The sequence below is a fragment of the Ochotona curzoniae genome, unplaced genomic scaffold, assembly GCF_017591425.1.
Source record: "Ochotona curzoniae isolate NIBS_2020 unplaced genomic scaffold, NIBS_Ocur_1.0 patch79, whole genome shotgun sequence".
Lineage (NCBI taxonomy): Eukaryota > Metazoa > Chordata > Mammalia > Lagomorpha > Ochotonidae > Ochotona > Ochotona curzoniae.
The window spans coordinates 126,578-147,271 of record NW_024467060.1 but is presented as its reverse complement, the minus strand read 5'-3'; the positions used below and the strand labels follow the sequence as shown (position 1 = coordinate 147,271).

General features: G+C 49.0%; 1 protein-coding gene across 1 annotated transcript in view; it reads right to left on the bottom strand.

Moving 5' to 3' along the window:
- Positions 1-461: 461 nt before the first annotated feature.
- Positions 462-20,694, bottom strand: part of LOC121168231 (zinc finger protein 609-like) — a 66,521-nt gene continuing 46,288 nt past the window's right edge. Inside the window, exons 2-8 of the mRNA XM_040998140.1 lie at positions 19,227-19,314; positions 8,918-11,273; positions 7,222-7,588; positions 5,840-6,015; positions 5,364-5,580; positions 4,788-4,866; positions 462-4,517 (exon numbers count right to left, since the gene is read on the bottom strand). Of these exons, the coding sequence (XP_040854074.1) occupies positions 4,793-4,866; positions 5,364-5,580; positions 5,840-6,015; positions 7,222-7,588; positions 8,918-11,273; positions 19,227-19,314 (3,278 nt within the window). The 3' untranslated portion in view covers positions 462-4,517; positions 4,788-4,792. The remainder of the gene's footprint in view (positions 4,518-4,787; positions 4,867-5,363; positions 5,581-5,839; positions 6,016-7,221; positions 7,589-8,917; positions 11,274-19,226; positions 19,315-20,694) is intronic.

The window sequence follows — 20,694 nt, the reverse complement described above, 5'->3', positions numbered from 1 at the left end:
AAATGCCGGGGTTTTTGCATCCGTGTGGGACATCCCAGGGAAGCTCCCGATTTCCACTTGACCCAATTGACTGGCAATTGTCATCTAGGGAGTGAATCGGCAAAAAGATTTCTTTCACTGTCTCCCCTTCCCTCTCTAACTCTGAAGTAATACATATATCTTAAACAAAACTCAATCCTTTCTCCCCAAACCCTGAGTGGATGAGAAACATGCCTGAGGCTCTGCTGCCATCTGCTGGTGGTTCCTCTTCAGTAGAGCAGGAGTTGAATGAGACGCTGCGTCCCCAGTCTTCCCTCTCCAAAACCTTTCTCTGTTGAAGGCCGGCCGGCAGGAAGGCATACCCAAATACCCAGAGGCTGCACTCCAACTAAAAAGCAACTCAATATTTTATGGGGCAGAGGGGTGGAGCTGGACAGGAGAGGTACGTGAAAGGCAAACTAAATCTAAAATTTAAGAACAGGGACATTAAAAACTTTATTCAATAAATACAGCAAATAATTTAAAAATATACTTCAATTCCAAAGCCAATTAAGAAAAGGAGTAGTGAGAAAGGGAAACACAGACAAGGAAAGGAGAGGCTGAACAATGGTCGGGCTTTTCAGAATGTACTGCCCTTTGAAATTCTGGTAATTCTGATCAAATGCTCTTGACCCATTAACCCTTAGCCCTTGTTTTCATGGGGTCACTCCAGTAGCCTACCAACTCCAAATGCTCAATCCCCCCGGGCACTCGGGAGGCTGTTTCCTGCTCATCCTCATCTGCCAGGCAGGTTTCAATAGTGCAAACTCTTGGGCAGAGAGCTCCCAGCTGCATAGTTTCACAGGTGTGTCCAAAGCCAGGGCCTCTGGGAGATGGGTCCCAGAGCTGCCAAGGGTCCTAAGCCACTTTGGTGAATGGGATCTAAAGGTGAGGAGAGGTCAGGTCACAGGGTCAAGCTCCTGGACTAAGCCAGAAAACTGGTGGGCAGGAAAGGGCTACAGGGCAGTAGTCGGGCCTCGCTGTTAGCCAGGGGGGTAAGCGAGGACGTGTGTGGAGCGAGCCCGGGGAAGTCTGGGAGCTTGGGAGGAAGAAGAGTTGGGGAGAAGGAGGTGGCAGCTCAGCAGCAAACTTCAGGAGAAATAACCAGCAGCCCTCACAGATTTTTGATTGTCTCTTAAAAAGATTTATTTTCTCTTCTTGCCTGAATGTACAAAGGCAAAAAGAGTACAGTTTGTATATATATATATTTATATATATATATAAAAAAACAAGGAACTTGGTAATGTACACTTTACAGAAGGGAAGAATCAGGAAGACTGAAATGAAATCCAACAGAGCAACACCAATGGAACAAAAGCTATGAACAACACTGCCCCTCCAGCCCGGGCCTCCAGCTCGCCCCAACCTGCTCCCAGTGGGAGGGCTGAGCACCAAGGCAAGCGGGTGGGCTGGGGCAGGAGGGGCTGGGGACAGGGTCTGGGAGGGGCTTGATCCCAGGGGGCCCACCCAGGGGGTCATTGGAAAGCTTGCTGGGATGCCCTGGTAATAAAACAATACAGCCCCAGAATTAGGGGGCCAGCTAGCTGCCCAGTTAACTTGGGGGCATCAGAGTAGACATGTGGGTGGTGAAAAGGGTATGTGGGTTAGTAAGTGACAAGGGTGGCCTCAATGCCCATGTGTAAGAATTCTCTAGCCCTTCTGCACCCTTATCTCCTAACTCCCTAGATAAGTCCTCCCTCCCCTTTACTCTGGAACCTGGAGAGAAGAGACTGAAGAAATCACTACTGGATTTCACAGGGTCACCTCTTACCCTTCTCTGTGGGTCTTTTAATCTTGAGGTGTTTGGAGAGAAGGGGGAAGGGACATTTCATAACTATACATTGCCATGTGCGAGGCAGGGGAAGGGGACCAGAGGAACTGGCGCACCTTCAGTGAGGGCCAAGTTGCCATGAATCCGGAAAAGCGCCGATCCGGGCCTTGGCAATCTCACCTGGGGGTGAGGCTACTTTTCCTTAGCCGCTTCTCCCTGGGGAGCCCGGGGAGCAGCAGGTGTGGCTTGGAGAGAGGCTGGGTCTGGTGGTCTGGGCCCTTAGCAGCAAATCTGTGCAGAGCTGGCTCATGGGGCAGGGAGCCCTGGTGAATGCCCCATGACTCTGGTGACTGGGTAGGTGTAAGGTGCCACAGAGAGAGCCTGGGAGAGTATGGCCAATCTCAGAAATCATCTAGGATCCCCGGAGTGCTGCGATCCCAGGGAAAGGCAGGGATCAGGGGCTGGAAGGCAGTGCCAACTCTGCCGCTGTGGCTTCTGCCTGCCCTATTGCGAGACTTAGACATAAGGATCAAAGAGCCAGATGGTTTTTAAAGGGGAAAAAAAAGATAAAAGCTGTCCCTTCTGCAGAACCCAAGGCTGCCCTTGCTAATACAGAAGTTCCTCCTCTCTGTGTTACAGAATGAAGTGGAAAGGGCAGGAAGGTGGGACTACCCCTGCCCAGCAAGAAAGACCATTTCCTCCAACAGTTTCTTTCTTTACAGTATGTACAGAGCACACCTTAGACCAGTGCCACAGATAATACAAAACACACAGCATTATCTAAAAACAAACGGCAACATAGCTGGGCCTTTGTCTCCGCCCCGGAGCAGCCTGGGGTTCACTGGACCGAATTCAGCTACCCTCTCGGCGGGGGCTGACTCAGGTGAGGTGAGGTGAAGGTGTCCACACCTGCCACTTCCTTGGATGAAAGGAAGTCACTGCTCAGCACTGCCCACGGGGGGCAGCAGGCAGAGGGGCCGATGGCATGTCGGGGGAGAGGTCTAAAACAATGGGTTGTCTGGGAGGATTCAGAACATGACTCAAACGAGAACAAGGACCCGGAAGCCTAGGGTAAGGGCTGTGGGCAAGAGGGGTTCCCCTTGGAAAAAACGTCCCTAGGCTTCTCTATGAGTAGGGTCAGGGGTCTTAGGAGCCACCCTCTCCTGGGCATTGTGCTTACTGTCCCCCAGCACACTGTTCTCCAGAATGAAGGGGAGTCGAGCTCCTCGTCACTTTTGGCTGTCTGCTCATGAAAACACCCTTCAGCTTGGGCTCGGGTCTGTGGTCATTCTTGGTCTGTCTTAATCAGAGGGTCAGGAAGACAAGAGGAGAAAAAAGGGCCGAGTCCTCTAACGTGCAAGAGGAGCAAGGGCTGCTCATCCTGGGGAGGAAGCGACTCCAGGACACAGGCGACAAGCTGGGACTGGGATACTGTGTTTTGGAGGGCGGAGAACTGCTTGCCACCCCAAGCTCAGTATGCCACGCCATGCCACACCACGCTACGAGCAGTGCTTGGAGGATGCGTTCCCAGACCTAAGGAATAGATAACCTCCTAGGGCCAGTGGCCCTTATACCAAACACGTGTGTTAAAACACAGCTTATATCGGCACATATAGAGGTTACAGACTGGGCTATATAAAACGTATTTATGGACAGGAATTGGATTACATATGTGTATATATATGTATCTGCGGCCCTAAATGAGGAAGACACTCAGAGGGTGGAATGGACAGGACATCACCAAGGACCACTGTGGGCAGGCAGGGCCTGTCTCCTGGGCCTTGCCCTCCAGTGACCAAGCAGACTGAGGTTCCCCGTGCTGGCGGGGAGGAAAGACTAGTTTACCTGCCTGAGTCTTAAGGGCTGAGCAACAGAAAAGAAGAGGTGAGAGCAGTGTGGGTATCTCCCTGGAAGAGGCATCCAGGGATGAAGAGAAAGGAGAAAGGGGCCATGAGTTGGGGTAAGAAGCAGCAGGACCGGGGGTGGGGGGCTGGGGGGGTGCAGGTTCCGTTTCACAGCCTCCACGCTCCAGTGCCATGCTGCGGCCGGAGCCCCTGCCCTCTGCCTGACAGGGAGAGGCAGCCCGAGGCCAGGGTGGGCGAGGGCCCCGGTTGGCCTTCCCAGGCCAGGCTCTGAGCGCTTCTGTGTGCTCATGTGAGAGGGAGATTTCTCCAGGTTCAAAGACCTTGTTTTCACAATAGGGAAAACAATCCCCCCATTTCTTTCCTGAGATTCTAATTCCTCCACTTGCTGCCAATGCCCAGGGCCCACACCCCTGGGGAGCTGCAGGAACTGGGGATGGTGGTGATGACGGGGAGTGGGGTATGGCTGCTGTGCTGTCTTCAGCCCTTACCCAGTGCTTGCAGGACCCTCCTTGGGCTGGGGCCAGGGAGCACTGCCCTGGCAGCAGACCAGGGGCTAGGGGAACAGAGCAGTGACTTTCTCTGGGCTGAGGCCGTGCTCCCCTGGCTGCTCCCTGTGCCATCATCTCCACGGAGGCCACGACAGTCTTGGTTGTGGCCCAGAGAATAAATATTTTCGCTAAGTACCAGCTTGCCAGCTCCCGAGGAAGAGAGTCATGGAGTCCAGGGGTCTCCCTTCAGGCATGGTGGAAACGGCAAACAGGATGATCCACGCCATCTAACTGATGTCTAAGTGGCACCTCCAGCACCTCCTGGGGTGAGCCAGTCCGGGCCGTAAAGCCGATTTTTTCCGGGCACTGGGTGTCCTACAAGAGAGACACGCATAGATAGCCAGGCACTTGGCCTGCTGCCGCAGCAACCACAAGGTGGTGCTCTATGAGAAAGGAACCGCAGGGGAGGCCAGTGCTGGACACAGATGTGCCCCGGGAGACTCTCGGTTTAAGAGGCTTGGCCAGGGTTGCTGTTTTCAGATCACAGACCCCACACTGCTCTCCCTCACTGACTTCACAGGGATGCTGTGACCCAGGGAGCAACTCTCTGCTCTGTGTTGCCCCACAGGAACAAAAGCTACTTACCATTCTCACCTCCTGGGGGGCGGGTAGAGGGAGGGAGCGGAGCCTTGCTGGCTGGCAACAATGGCTGTGGAAGAGAGCCCTGGGTGGGCAGGAGAACGTGTTAGTGCACACTCACAGAAGCTTGCCACTCTTAGCACTTGCCACCCATCCCCCCCAGCCCCTGCCCCAGGGGGCCCTGGGAGCCAGGCATGGGTAGGAGTTTCTCCTTAATCCCCACCTCTGCTGAGATGCAGGGTGCTGACACAAATGTTGGGACTTGGACATTTACAGAGGCTGAGGATAGATGACAAGGCTGGATTTTTTTGTTGTTGTTCTAATTTTTCTGGCTGTGGGAACACCTGCTCTTTATTCTGAAGATCAAAGCGAATGTTAGGAAGGCCTTTTAGAGACCTGAAGCTCCAAAGGAAGAAATAAACATAACAGAGTTTACTGACTGATCACAGGAGATTAAGACACTGGGCTGGGCCATTAGACACTCAAACAACTAAAATTTTTGCAGGGAGAGCTGGTGGAGATATTCCTGGGGCCAGGGAGGGACATGGGGGACAAAGCTAGGAGGTAGGCAGACTGGCTTACCTGCTGCATAGGGGAGGTTGTACTGTGCTGGGAGCAGCGAGTACCCCAAGTGGTGGTGGTGGTGGTGTGTGGACATCAGGCGCTGGGAAGGAGAAGTGCGGGGCCGGTCGACGCTGCGTTCACCCCCGCCTGCTCCCCCGACGCTGCTACAGCTGCTACCGCCCCCAACCACCCCACAGCCTCCCCGATCTCTCTCCTGAGAAGTTTTATCACTTATCTGGAAAGGAAAGCAGACACACAAAAGCACTGCAGTGAGTGAGACACACCCACCCCACAGCGAGATGCCTGCATCTTGCATTATGATGCTAACATTAAGAACATGAATGAATCTAGGCGCCGCCCTGTTGGGTCCTCCTCGGCCAGCTAAGCTGCACTGTGCTCTGAATTTCAACTTGCCCACCTTCTCCCAGACCTCAGCTCTGCTCTTACTGCGCTCTGCCTACCAGCCAGCGTGCCCATACCTGTGCTTCCCTTACCGTGGGAGACTTGCTCTTGTAGTGACTGGCATGCTGCTGCAGGATGTCCAGGGCTTTGGACTCAGAGCTGGCTTTACAGCTGACACTGGGGCTGGCCCGTGCCTTCTCAGCATCTTCGCCACCTGAAACCTTGCTGCCGTATGGGGAGAAAGAGTAGCTGGAAGGCAAATAAGAACCTGGAGAAGGAGAAACAAAGTGGTCACAGGACAGGTGAGGTGGGCAGTTGGCTGTGTGAGCGTGGTTAGGCGGGTGTTGGCATTCCTGGCTTAGGCTAACTGGGCTGAGGGGAGTGGTTCGTGCTTTTGTCACTGAGAGCTGCAGGGAGGTTCTCTGAGGGCTGTTGGGAACTCGCCCCACTTCCCCATTCCTGCAGCCAGCTATCCCAGATCCCCTAGGAACCTGGAAACAGTCTCAGGTGATCTGTCTTGGAGAGGGGTCACAACGATGTGGGAAGATCAGAGAATTGGGAGCCAGATGGCCTCACGATTACCTCTGAGACACAGAAGCTGGGAAACCTTTGGCCATTTTGAGCTTCCACTTCTCCATCATCAAAGTAAAAGTACCAATATTTATTTTACAAGGTGATGAGGACAATTAAAGAAGACAGTGCACAAATCACCCAGGACAGTGTCTGAGACACAGCAAGCACTCCCACAACAAACGGGGCAGTGATTTTTCTACAGACGGGGCAAGTAACAACAGAGAAAGTGGTATCTTGAGGGTTAGGCCATTTCCCATGTCACTCTACTCAGAGTCTGCCTTACAATGATGTCACCATCAAGGCTGCTGCGAGGCATGGGTTCAGGAAATGTCTCGCCACCCTCAAAGCAGCTTACATACTTCCCCCTCCAAAGGCAGTAGCAGCAGGAAGAGCGACTCTCTCTCCTAAGGAAACTCTGGCTGGGCTCCCCTCGTCGCCTCATATGTTGTGCCCCCTCTCTGCCTGGTTTCTGATCCTGCAGCTGAACGGGATGTTGCACTGGTCTGACTTTTATCTGTTCCCCACGTCTTCCCTGCTACACACTGTGAGCTCCTTGCATGAAGGGAGCAGATCTTCCCTGCCTCTGCTGTATTGCACACAGTGCCTAGCAGAGTGCAAAACGCACAAGGCCTGGGAGGGGCAGCGCTTTACCTTCAGTTACCAATCACAATGCATTATACAAGCAGCTTGAATGAGGGAGAGAGAGGTGGTCCCACACACAGACTAGGGGGCACTGAAGGAGCTATGGGCTCAAGCAGACCAATCCACACATGGACATGAACAAACAGGGCTGTCCTCAGCGCAAGCCCTTGAGGGCTGAGCAAAGACCTCTGGCTTTAAACTCTGCGCTTTGTCTCCCTTCCCAGTGAACAGAACGGCAGCTGGCCCTGGGGTGCTGTACCTGGGTAGTTCTGCATCATCACAGCAGGCATGCCCCGGTAGCTGGGGTGGTTGGGGTCATAGGACTGGCTGTAGGAGTAGCCGTGCATGTAGGGAATGTAGGACTGGTGCTGGGTGAGGGGGGAGGACACAGGCACATGGACACTTGGCCGGGGCTCCTTGCTCCCAAGGCGGGACTCCTCAGACGTGGGCAGCTTGCAGTCACTACTTGTGCTTTCCTTCCCATCCTCCTTGGGGACAGAGTCCTTACTCCGACTCCTTTCCTCCTTCAACTTGCGGTCCCGCTCCTCCTTCCACCGTTCATCCTCTGACTTGATGTCGGAGTACTTGGCAGGATAGACATACGTCCACATCCGGGGCTCTGCCTCCTACAGCAATCACAGAGTGAGGACTGAGCGATGCACAGATAACCCAGGGATGCATTTCCAGCCCAAAGCCCCAGCAGAAACACCACAGTGGGTACTGCCCAGGGGCAGAAAAGGATCTTGTCTCTATTGATCTTTGGCTACAATCTACCTCTGGCCCTTAATAAATAAATATCTAATAAATAAATAAAAAGAAAAGCTTATTTGGAAGGAAAAAAGGTTCTGCCATGGCATTGTGGCATAGGAGATAAAGCTGTCACCTCCAATGCTGGCATCCCATATGGGTGCTGGTTCATGTCCCGGCTGCTTCACTTCTGATCCACCTAGCTTCCTGTTAATGCTCTGGGAAAGCAGCGAAAGATGGCCCAGTGCTTGGGCCCTCCCCCACACACAGGAGACCAGCAAGAGGCTTCAGGTTCTTGGCTTTGGCCTGGCTCAGCTTTGGCTGTTGTGACTACATGGGGAATAAACCTGTGTGTGGAAGATCTCTTCAAATAAGTCTTAAGCAAAGCAAAACTTCGCTCTCCTCTCCAAGGGATGCTGGGAGAGAGAAGGGAAATCCCAGTGCTTGGGCCCTCCCCCACACACAGGAGACCAGCAAGAGAGAGAAGGGAAATCCACCAGGATGTTATGTTCATGGGCTAGGACAAATATGCTGGGGCAGTGACTCCTGGGACGAGGCGCCTGGCCCTTCCCAAGGCTTGGTAAGTTCATTACTGTAGAGCAAGCTCAGGGGGTAGAAAGCTGTCCCCGAAGTCAGAGGGAGGTGTAACTGCAGCCCCAGAGAACAAAAGCCATTCTAAGTCTCATTAACAGAGCACGACATGAGTCTCTCAAGTTCTTAGTTCTAACTCTATCAGCAAAATCCTTTCTGAGGGCAGGCACTGTGGTGTAGTGGACTAGGCCTTTGCCTGCAGCACCAGCATCCCACATGGATGCTGCACCTTGCTGCTAAAATACCCTGGATGGCAGTGGGGAATGGCCCATGTGTTTAGGCACCTGCACTGACTTGGGAGACCTGGAAGAAGCTCCTGGCTTCTGGCTTCAGCCTGACCCCACCCTGGTATTTGCATCCGTCTGGGTAATGAACCAGCAGATGGGAGATTCTTTGTTTCTCTTGCTCTCTAACCATTTTTTCAAATAAAGGATAAGTCTTAAAAAAAAATCCACAAACATTAAAATGGGTTACAAAAATCCAGAATAACTAAACTTGTGCCCCTCACTTGCTTCATCTGAGCTCTGTGGAAGTCCCACCTAAGCACAGCCCTGGCTGGGAAGGAGGCAGGAAGCTTAGCCAAGAGCAGCTCTGCTTCCTCCCAGGGCCACGGTTACCTGTCGGTACCAGAGTATCGGATCCACCTCGGCCTGTCGGCCACAGTCAACACCTGGCTTAGCCTCGGAGGCCTCCTTGCCGAGGTGGCTGGCCTCGCTCAGCTTCCCTTTGAGGCTGTCGGGGGCCTGGCTGGGGAGTTTTGCAGAGTCGTCCATCTTGGGGATGATGACTGACTTGGCAGGGTCGGCGCCCGGCTCCTTGGCCTTGGTGGGCCCCGACTTGACCAGGTCTGTCAGGCTGGGGGCCTTGGTGAGAGTCGGTGGGACTGATGGCTTTGGCTTCCACTCCTCCTTGAGGGACGCCTCCCGCTCCTTGAGACCCAGCTCAGCCTTCTTGTCCAGCCCCCGCTGCTGTGGTGGTGGTGGCGGCTGCTCCAGGCTCTGTCGTTTCTGCTGCTCTTCGTACTGCTGTCGGTAGGCGCTGTTGGTGCTCAGCAGGTGTGCGTGGTAGCTCTGGTCGCTGTAGCCGTAGGGGGGCACGTAGGCATACTGGTTGTAGTAGAGCGACTGCATGTACATGTTGGGCCGCTGCTGGATGACTGAGGGCTGCTGGCCAGAGGCGCTCAGCTCTGCCTTTTTCTCCTCGCACACGTCATTCTTCACCTTGCCCTCTAGGCTCTCGGGTTCTTCATCCTTTTTGGCCTTCAAAGTCTGGCTCTCCACTCCGGCCTGGCTGCTGGTGTTCAAAGCCCCAGGGCTGGACTGGGCGTAGCTTGGAGAGTAGTAACTCTCAAAGCCTTGGTAATAGGGAGACTCTTTGCTCTGTGGCTGAGGGGGGAAGAGAGTTTTCTTGGCCCCTTCCTTAACCAACTGCTCAGAGTCCTTTGACTTGACACTGTCCACCTTGCCCTCCCCGTCCTCCCCTGCGTCAGAGATGTCTGAGTACGCGGGGCTGTTGGTTTTGACAGAGCTGGCTTCAGCTCCATTCTGTGTTACCACGTGTAAGGGTGTGAGGGGCTGGGTGGGGGTCGTGCTCTCCAGGCGGCTGCCACCCCCGATGGAGGGGCTGGGAGCATTGTCCGTGAAGCTGTAGATCTTGTCAGCTTCTGCCTTGATGCTGGCCAGGCGGCTCTGGTGGGGGTCAGAGGAGCCATTTAGGAGGCCCTCCATTTTCATCCCGTCTCCAGAGGATTCCCGGAAGGGGCTTTTGCCATCTTCTGCTCGGCACACCTTCCCAGGGGTCAGAGGACTTTCAAGGTCCTTGGAGGAGTCCTTCTTTTTTTTGTCTTTCTTTTTCTTGTCCTTGGCCGGGGTCAAGGCAGGGTTCACTGTGAATGGTTCTCCCATGACAGTGGGCTTGGGCTGGATGGGCTTGAGTTGGGGGCTGTTGGGCATGGCATGCACCACGGTTGTGGCCAGGCCTGCTGAGGAGCCTGGGCTGGCGGCCGTGAAGGTGGCCGTCTGCAGGGTGTAGATGGGCTGTGGTGGGAGGGCAGGGGCGATGGGCCGGGCTGATTTCAAGCTCTTGGAAGGAACCTTCTCTGGCTTCAAACCAGAGGGTTTTTTGCATTTTTCTTTGTCTACACACTTCCTCTCCAAAGAGTCAAAGGCATCATTGCTTGTTTCATCCATCACCGAGGGCCCGTCATCAGAGCCGTCATTGGATAAAGCCCCAAGGTCCGTATCCCCTTCCCCGCTCAACTTTTTCTTACAGAGACCTTTTGTGCTGAATTTGCTTGAAGGAGAAGGGCTATGGGGCTCCACGAGCCGGACTTTGGGGGTGGCTGAGCGGGCAGGGGACAAGGAGCCTTTCTGAGAGCTGGCAGCACCGTTGCAGCCAGTGAGGTCTGCATGGAGGCCTGGCTCCTCCCCATACTCGCTGTCTCCATCTGCTTCCGGCTTGCTGTCGTCATCTGTGTGGGCATGAGCCTGGTGGTACTTAAGCCCATTGATGTGCTTATACTTCTTGTTGCAGTTGGGGTGGGGACAGTCAATCAGAACAGGGGAGGGACAGTTTCTGTCCAGAACAGTGGGTTCTACTTTGGTCCCAGGAAGGGGCCCAGAGGCTGAGCCCATGGAATTAGTACGGACACGCTTGCTCCCTTTGGAGTCCTCTGAGCTTGAATTCAGTTCCATGTCTGAAAGGGGCTTATTTTTGCGCTTATTTGCTGAGGAAGGGCTGGCTTTGACATCCTCGGAGGCGCTGGTAGCAGTGGGGCGGTGCTCTGAAGAATTCTGGCTGCCCCGACGGCCTTTGCTGTTGGCTCCAGCCCGGGTTTTGCTGCTGCTGCTGGTCCCTTTGCTGTCCGAAGTGGCGGTCGTCTCGTTGACAGGCGTGTTGCTGTTGGGACGCATGCGTTTGCCTCTACCCCGCCCATTGCGCATTTCCAAGTCACTGGTGGGGGAGTCACAAAACCTTGGCAAAGGACAAGCACAACAGGGATTAGTAAGAAGAGGAAATACCTTCCAATCAGTTTAGTTGTAGCCTCTAGATGACCCCTCCAGATGGCAACTATCATTTTCCATGAACACGGCTTATTAAAAGACTTTGACTGTGTGGGGACGGCATGAAGTGGTGAGCTCCTAGGAGGCTGTGTGCTAGGTGTCAGTTATTTCCAGATACACAACTCAAGTCATGCGGAGCTCGTTCTAGAAGACACAGAGCAGTCATGCCTGTGTTTTTTATATACAGCCCCAGTCATGGTTCCAGAAAGGACATTATTAACTAACCAGGAAATTGAGGCCAGCCAAGCTAAATGATTTGCCCAAGGTCACAGTGTTGATTAATGACAGCACATGACCAAAATCTAGCTCAACACGTTTTACTCTGCACAATTTACTACAAAGGGAGATAGGTAGAACACAGCACCCATACTTAAGGGGCCCCTAGATGAGTCCTGAGCAAGACAGGGACACTAGTACGGGAGCTCTTTGCATGTCTGGAGGTCTGCCCCTAGGGGTCATGCCTCACTGGCTCCAGAGTCACTTTTCCTGGAGCTCAAATTACTATTCAGGATTAACCCATGCTAAAGGTGGTTCCCTTGTAGATCTGACTCTCTTGTCCCAGGGGCAACTGGAACTCCTGGGGCAACTTTTTTTAAAGGGATGGGAGCCATAGCCATGGTAGAAAAACGGTAAATTTCATCAAATATCTCCTTTGAGCCCCTCATGGAATTTAGTATTTCCCTGTTACTACCTGGGCATTCCAGTTCTGATATCTCTGGATTCTCAGATTGTCAAACAGAAGTGAATTTTTCAGAAATCCAAGGATAGAATGAAAAGAACTGGTCTTAGTTCATCTGTTTTCGACTCTTAGCAGGATTCCTGCTTGTGAATGTACTGAACATAGTCTCAAAATACTCCAAGTTTCAAGAAACCAAGTTCACAATCTGTTAAAACCAGGAGGCATTACCATAATCATACCTTGAAAGAGCAAGTGGTGTGGAATCAAGGACTTTACACTGTTTTTCCTTGGGATCTTTCTGCTTTTATTGGATTCATGGGAATAATGAGCAGTTAAGGGGTTCTTGCTGATCTATGTAAGCATGTACGCATACATGTATGTATCTCCTTCTGAGAGGCAGACAGACAGCAGCTCCTATCTGCTGGTTCACTCCCCAGATGTTGCAATGGTGAAGGCTTGAGGTCTGAGATCCAGGAACCAAACCCAGGTTTCCCACATATATGGGAGAGATCCAGCTATCAGAACCATTGATCCTGCCTTACAGGGTTGGCAGAAGAAGGTGGAATCCTGGGACTTGAACCCAGGCACTATGCTATGAGATACAGTTGTTTCAATTGGAGTTTTAGTTGCTAGGTCAAACACCTGCCCCAAGGTAAAAGGCTTAAAAATGTTTCTAAAATGGGGGTTATTCTACAACATAGTATTGAGTACTTTGATTCCCAACTGTTCTGCTTCTAATCTAACTCCTTGCTGATGTAATGGCTTAAAAGATGGCTCAAGTACTTGGCCCCCTGTCACTGACATGGGAAAATCCGATGGAGTCCCTGGTTCCTGGCTTCAGCTGGGACCAGCCCTGGGCCTTGCAGCCTTTGGGCAGTAAACCAGTAGATGAAAAATCAATATCTTTCCCTCTCTGTAACCGCCGTACCAACAAACAATATCTTTTCTAAAAAAATTAATTCTCTTAAAAAAAAAGATTTATTTATTTATTTGAAAGTCAGACTACAGAGTCAGACATCTTCCATCTGCTGGTTCACTCTTCAAATGTTGCAATAACCAGGGATGGGACAGGCCAAATGCGGAAAGCCAGTAGCATAAACCTGGTCTCCCAATTGGGTGCAGGGGTCTAAGTGCTTGGACCATGTTCTGCTGTGACTCCACATGCACTAGCAGGCAGCTGGACTGGAGAAGTAGCTGGATTCCAGCTGGTGCCCAGTTGGGATGTTGGCATCACAGGCGGTACCTCAACCCAATACACTACAATACCCCTCCCCCATCAATAATTTTTTGAAAAATTTCCTAAAATGGTAACTCCTGAGTTTATTAGTAAAGTACAGGTTAGGCCACTACCAGCATTTCATATGGATGATGGTTTATGCCCTGGTTGCTCAACCTCTGATTCAGCTCCCTGGCTAATGTACTTGGGAAAGCAGCAGAGGATGGCCAAAGTGTTTGGGACCCTGTACCCACGTGGGAGACCCAGAAGAAGCTCCAAACTCCTAGCTCCTAGCTTGGGATTGGCCAAGCTCCAGCCACTGTAGTCATCCAGGGAGTGAACCAGCAGATGGAAGATGTCTCCTTTGTCTTTCCTTTCAAATAAATAAACCAAAATAAATAAATAAATAAAATGTTGGGGCCTGGCATATTAACATAGGAAGCCAAACTTCCATCTGCAGAGCTCGCATCTCATATGAGCACTAGTTTGTTTTTTAGCTGTTTTATTTCCCATCTAGCTACTGCTGGTGACAGTGGAAGCAGTGGAAGACTGCCCAATGCCTTGGGATCCTGCACCTGCATGGGAAACCCGGAAGAAGCTTCTGGCTCCTGGCTTTTAGACTGGCTCAGCTCCAGTCATTGCAGTCTTTTGGGGAGTGAACCAGCAGATAGAAGATTTCTGTCTTTGCCTGCTTTCTCTCTATATATGATTCTGACTCCCAAGTAACTAAATTTTCAAAAAGAATGTTAACTGGACCTGGTGCAGTAGCCTAGTGGCTAACGCCCTCACCTGGCATGTGTCAGGATCCCATGGGTACCGGTTCTAAGCCTGGGTGCTCTACTTCTTGTCCGGCTCCCTGCTTATGGCCTAAAACGTTGGGATTCTGCATCTATGTGGGAGACCCATAGGAAGCTCCTGGCTCCTGGCTTCAGATTGGCTCAGTTGTGGCCATTTTGGGAGTGAGCCAGTGGACAGAAGATCTTTTTGTCTCTCCTCTCAGTGAATCTGACTTTTCAATAAAAATGAATAATCTTTTTTTTTACATTTTATTTTAATTTTAATATACAGTTCCATATTCCCTTATCCCCTCCCAATTCCTTCCCCCTACCTAGTTCCTCTATATCATTACTAACATATAGTTCTTCATACTCAGTCATATGTCCATCATTGCAGGCATGGACAATGGCAGAGAGTCCAGCAGCCTATTGTCAAGATATAGTAAATAGTTTCATTGTCCGGAAGCAGAAATGCATACTACACTGCATCCTCACATCTGGATGTTAGTCTCCATTTCACAGCTACTGTACATTCCCTTAAATGAAAAGTCATGATACAAAATCAATAATAGAAAGAAAAATAGAAATTTACAATACCATGAAGTTAAATGACATGTTACTAGATATGACAGTCTCCATTACACAGCTACTATACATTCCCTTAAATGAAGAGCCACAAAACAAAATCAGTATCAGGGAGAAAAAAGAAATTAACAACACCAAAAAGTTAAATAACATGCTATTAAATGACTAACGTGTAGCTGAAGAAATGAAAATCAAGAACCTTCTTGAAGAAACTGATGCCACTGCATGAGCTACGAGTCACTGAATGATTTAGTCAGAAGAAAGTGTTTTGAAGAGATGAAACCAACAGAGAACAACAAAATCCATGTGATATAGTGGTACTTTGGTCCTGTCATTTTAGGAATGGGTTGTTCATTGTTTTAGTCTCCTGTTGTCATTTTACTGGGATGTTCTTCCCATTTACCTTTGGTTTTGGTAGGCGCTATTCCTCTTCTGACAAGAGAATATCTTGAAGTATCATTTGTAAGGCAGGTTTGAAAGAAGCAAATTCTTTTAACTTTCTTTACTCTGGAAGAATTTTATTTCATTTTCAAAGACGAAAGAAAGCTTTGCGGGGTATGTTATTCTAGGCCGATAATTTTTTTCTTTTAGACTCTGGAATATGTTACTCCATTCTTTTCTGGCCTGTAGAGTTTCCTGTGAGAGATCTTCTGTGAGTTTAATTGGCATTCCTTTATATGTCAATTGATTTTTTTCATGTGCACATTTAAAGATCTTTTCCTTATGTTCAATTGAAGAGAGCTTGATAATCATATGTCGTGGTGAAGATCGCTTTTGATCAAGCCTGTTGGGAGTTCTGTGCCCCTCCTGGATCTTGTTTCCTAATTCTTTCTCCAGATTAGGGAAAATTTCCCTTATTATTTCATTAAATACATTTGCAAACTCAGCTTCTCTTTCTGCACCTTCTGGGACTCCCATAACTCTTATATTTGGCCTCTTACTAGTGTCTTTCAATTCTTGAATACTTTTTCTTGGCCTGATCCAGCTCTACTTCCAGCTTTTTGTTTGCTTCCCCCTGGTGACAGGAAATATCTTCCAATTCTGAGATTCTTTTGCTTGCTTCATTCTATTTTGGAGACTCTCCACTGTACTTTTCATTTGCTCTACTGTGTTCTTAATTTCTGATATACCAGCCTTGATTTGCTTTATTGCTTCCTTAAATTCTTTGAACTCTTGCATGAGCTTCTCATTTTTGATCAGAATCTTTAAAATGAGTCTTATGGATTTTGTGTCCCCTATTTTCTCGATGTCTCCCTCAGTTAACTCTGAGGTTGGCAAAGGGTTTTGCTCCTTTGCAGGGGAGTTTTTGGTAATATTCATTGTGCCTTTGTCTCTTCTTTTGCTCTTGATCATTGTACTTCTGGTTAGCAGAGTCTTCTTCTGGCAGGTTTCTAAGCTGTGTCACCCACAGGTCTACAATGCAATTTTACTTACTGCAGTTGGTACACAACTTTTTGCTTGCAGCCAATTGTGCCACAACCTCCAGTGAGTTCCAGGTCTGGGTTCTTATGTCAGATTTCCACCATGGTCTCCACAGCCCCAGCTCCTGGCTCACCACTCTCCACCTCCTGTGATACCGTGCTGAGGCTGCACCGTTGTCTCTGCAACCTTTCTCCCACTTCTGGTTACAGCAGGTCCCAGGATTAGAGAGACACCAGGTAGCCTATATAATTAGGTTGTTGGTGGTGCTGATCTTGTTGGAACTTGTTGGCCATTAGGCCTGGGTGCCACACAGACCTAGTTTGACCTGTATGATGCCACAGTCAGTATTATTTTCTTGTGGGACCGGTGCAATACACGGACCTCAGTGAGTTCTCGTGAGCTCAGCACATGCACATTTCACTGTTGTCCCCTGCAATCCCAAAGCTATTGCCACAGTGCACAAAATGGCGCCTGACATACCACCACTACAGTTCTTGATCTGCTGGCCGTCAGATCTGAGGGCTACCCAGACCTGCCCCTGGTGGAACCCATAGAATGCCATGTCGTTGCAGTTCACTGAGTCAGAAATGAGCTCACTCTTGCTTAGCACATACTCAGTCTTTCCCTTGTCCTTTCTTCTTTACGCAAAATGGCGCCCAATTCAGCTCTAGAGGGCTGATGGGGCTATGAAATCCACCCTGTTCTCACATCGCCTGTCTGGGATCTGCTGCTCTGTCTCTGCTCCTGGTCAAATCAAACAGACCAGCAGGACAGTTCTTTGTCTGGGTTTACCTCCCAAGCTCCCAGTGAAAGTCCCTTCCCACTTGGTTGCTGGTGGAGTTCTGGTTGCTGGTGGAGTTCAGATCACTGTTAGCTGAATGCTGCTGGAGTATCAGTCACTGCAACACCACACTGATGTGCCCGCTGCTTTCCTGTGTCTGTCAGTCTCCAGGAACCCCTCTGCTGTTGTTCTGTCCTTTCCTATTTCCTGGAATGTGTCCTCTGTGCTTCACCCCGATTAAATGTTTTCCGTCTGCTTAAATGTGTCCTTACCCTATTCCGCGATCTTGATTCTCCAAAAATGAATAATCTTTAAAAAAAAAAAGTTAGCTACCATTTTGAATGTATAGATATTTTAAAAGATTTATTTATTTTTATTAGAAAGGCAGATTTACAGAGAGAAAGAGACAGAAAGATCTTCCATCCTCTGGTTCATTCCCCAAGTGGCTGCAATGACTAAAGCTGAGCCAATCCGAGCAAGGAGCCAGGAGCTTCTTCCAGGTCTTCTATGTGGGTACAGGGCCCCAAGATTTTTGGCTGTCCTCAACTGCTTTCCCAGGCCACAAGAAAAGAGATGGATGGGAAGTACAGCAGCCATGACACAATCCAGTGCCCATGTAAGATCCCAATGCTTGCAAGGTAAGGATTTAGCCATTGAGCCACATCATCAGGCCCTTGAATATGATTTTTCCCCCATGGGTACACCTATTCCATTAACAAGAATGGAATTCTACCATTAGCAACCAAATTGTCCCAAATAGCAACCATTATGATCAGTAAAATAAGTCAATCCCCAAAGCACAAATATATGTTCTCTGGCAATCTTATATATGCAAAACACAAGATCAATAGCCCTTTCAAATTCAATACTATTTTTTGCTACATCTCATGGGTTTTGATATTTTTAATTTCTTCAAAAAATTTTTTTTTCTTGTTAATTTCTTCACTGACTCATAGGTCATACCACAGTATTGTTTACTTCAAGAAGGTTTTTTATTTTCTTTTTAATTTCTTGGGCGACACATTGATCATTCAGTAGCATGTACAGTAACTTCATGTTGCTGTAAGTCTTCTATTTTTCTTCCTGTTGGTGATTTTGTTTTATGGCTTTTCATTTGAGGGGATGTATAGTAACTGTGTAATAGAGATTATCATATCCAGATGTAAAGATACAATGCAGCATGCATCTCTACTTCCAAATCAAAGATGGACTCCCAATGAAACTGTTAAATATATCTTGACAATAGGATGTTGGACTCTCTGCCATTGTCCATACCTACAATGTCAGGATATACTTAAATAGCAGAATGATGGACTTATGACTGTTTATGAAGGACTGTACTATTGTAATAATATAAGGAAAATCAGAGGGGGTGAAGAGACTCAAGGAGAAGGGAAGGGATATCCCTGAACCTATGGAACTGTATCATAAAATAATAATTAAATTTTAAAAATATTTATTTTATTTTTATTGGAAAGGCATATTTACAGAGAGAAGGAGAGACAGACAGAAAGATTTTCCATCTGCTGGTTTACTCCCCAAGTGGCCAAAATGACCAGAATTGAGTTGATGCAAAGTCAAGAGCCAGGAGTCTCCTCCACATCTCCCAGATGGTTGCAGGGTCCCAAAGTATTGGACCATTGTCTACTGCCTTCCCTGCCACAAATAGGGAATAGGATGCGAAGTGGAGCAGCTGGGACACGAACTGGCACCTATATGGGATTCCAGAGGCGTGCAAGGCAAAGATTTAACCACTGAACCATCATGTCAGGCTCAAGAACATAATTTTTAAAAGAAACTTATGCATGTGGAAATTGCATTAAATGGTGAGTTCCTAGGATACCAGTTTTATGCTGATGGCAAATTATTCCCTAATATTTGGGTTCCCCAAACCCTAACAAACTGTGTATTAGCATTAGTAAAAGCTGTAAGGTCCCTCTGATTGAATGTCCATTTTAAGGTCAAACTACAACTTGAAGAGGTCCTTATGAAGCCTATCTGGTCTAGTAAAATTTGTAAAATTGAAAATGTTCCTAAATTTAATGTTCTGAGAAATAACTACTACCACTATCAATATGGACCAAACACTTGTTCACCTGTAGTTGAGACTTTATGATCTTGGTCTGAAGGTTACATCAGCAAGAAGCCAGAATTTAACAGTTTCAGATAAAGCATTAAATAGGATTTCCTCCCTGTTCTCTAACTCACACCATACTCCACACTCCCAACACTTTAGTCTATAATTTACATGGTATTCTTCCTATTACATGAATACCAGCCTTCCCTTGTCTCTGTACTGTAACATCCTTTCAAAGCTGGATGTATAACCCTGGTAGGAAGCTGATACAAGGTTTCACTGATTGGAGCAGGTCATTCTAACATAAACTGAGCAGCTAAGTGCTCACCTTGGGGGTGCCCAGTCATGCCGTGTGCAGTCCAGAAGCGTACCCACGTAGGTCTTGTTCCTCCACGTCACATTCACGACCAACATCCCTGAAAAACATGATGACATTGATATAAGCAAGACAAAATTTGTTGGCCACTGAGAAGAGTATCCTATGTTTGATTTTTTAAATTTTCATCACAAAGTCAGATATACAGAGAGGAGGAGAGACAGAGAAAGATCTTTTTTTTTTCATTTTTTTAAATTATATTTTTGACAATCTTTACATAGCTAATTAGGGTAAAAAGGTTCAAGGGCTATAGGAAAGTGGGTAAGATTATTATTTCCATATTGTTTCCTTCATGTATCTGAGGTAAAGGGGGATATTGAGGGAGAAACCCCACCCAGTTTCCCACCCACCCCAGGTCCTGGATGTGGGGCATGCTCTGAGATCCTTGCTCAAGTGGTTTTGATAGTTCACCAGTTATGAATTGCTGCCAGTCTCGCCACTCCAAGCACTATGAGGTCATTGAAGAATCCACTGACTGACATAGTCCATCATAGAGTCTCTGTTTGTCCAGTATTTTGCTGCCAACATATAGCTGAGATGGTTGATTGACCTGTTCTGTCTTCTGTCTTTTCTTGGTTAGGGTTCTGAGTCTGGCATTTCGATTGGGGAGATCCCCAAAGAAACTTTGTCTGAGGTGTTCTCAAACCAGATTCTTGTATGTACTAGCAAGTACAGGGCCCGGCACAGTCCATCGCCCCAATCAGCTGGTGGTTGCAATTGCTGGGTTGGTTCTGTTTTCAGCCCCGACTTCCACTGGAACCAATGGGTGTTGCAGTCCAGCCTGGTTCTGCCCAAAACACACTCGGCACTCACATAAACCAGTGGAGCTGTAGCCTAGCTAGAGTGACTCACAATAACCCCCACACATGCTTTAGGCCATCCTTGACTGCTTTCCCAGGCCACAAGCAGGGAGCTGGATGGGAAGTGGGACTGCGGGATTAGAACCAGCGCCCATAAGGGATCCTGGTGAGTTCAAGGTGAGGTCTTTAGCCTAGCCACTAGGCCACACTGCTGGGCCCTCCAAAGGTAACATTTTTATAAAACTGGAGAACAACATCATAACTATGAAATGAACATTGAATCAGTAAAGGTAATAATGTTTCTACCATCTCTTACCTTACCCGGCATTAGCCCCTGGCAGCCTTTCTCCAATTTTGTGATCTCAAGAATGGGATCTAATGCCCGGCGGCGTGGCCTAGCAGCTAAAGTCCTTGCCTTAAACATGCCAGGATCCCATATGGGTGCCGGTTCTAATCCCGGCAGCTCCACTTCCCATCCAGCTCCCTGCTGTGGCCTAGGAAAGCAGTCAAGGATGGCCCAAGGCTTTGGGATCCTGCACCCATGTGGGAGAACCGGAAAGAAGTTCCTGGCTCCTGGCTTCGGAATGACTCCACTCCAGCCGTTGCGCTCACTTGGGGAG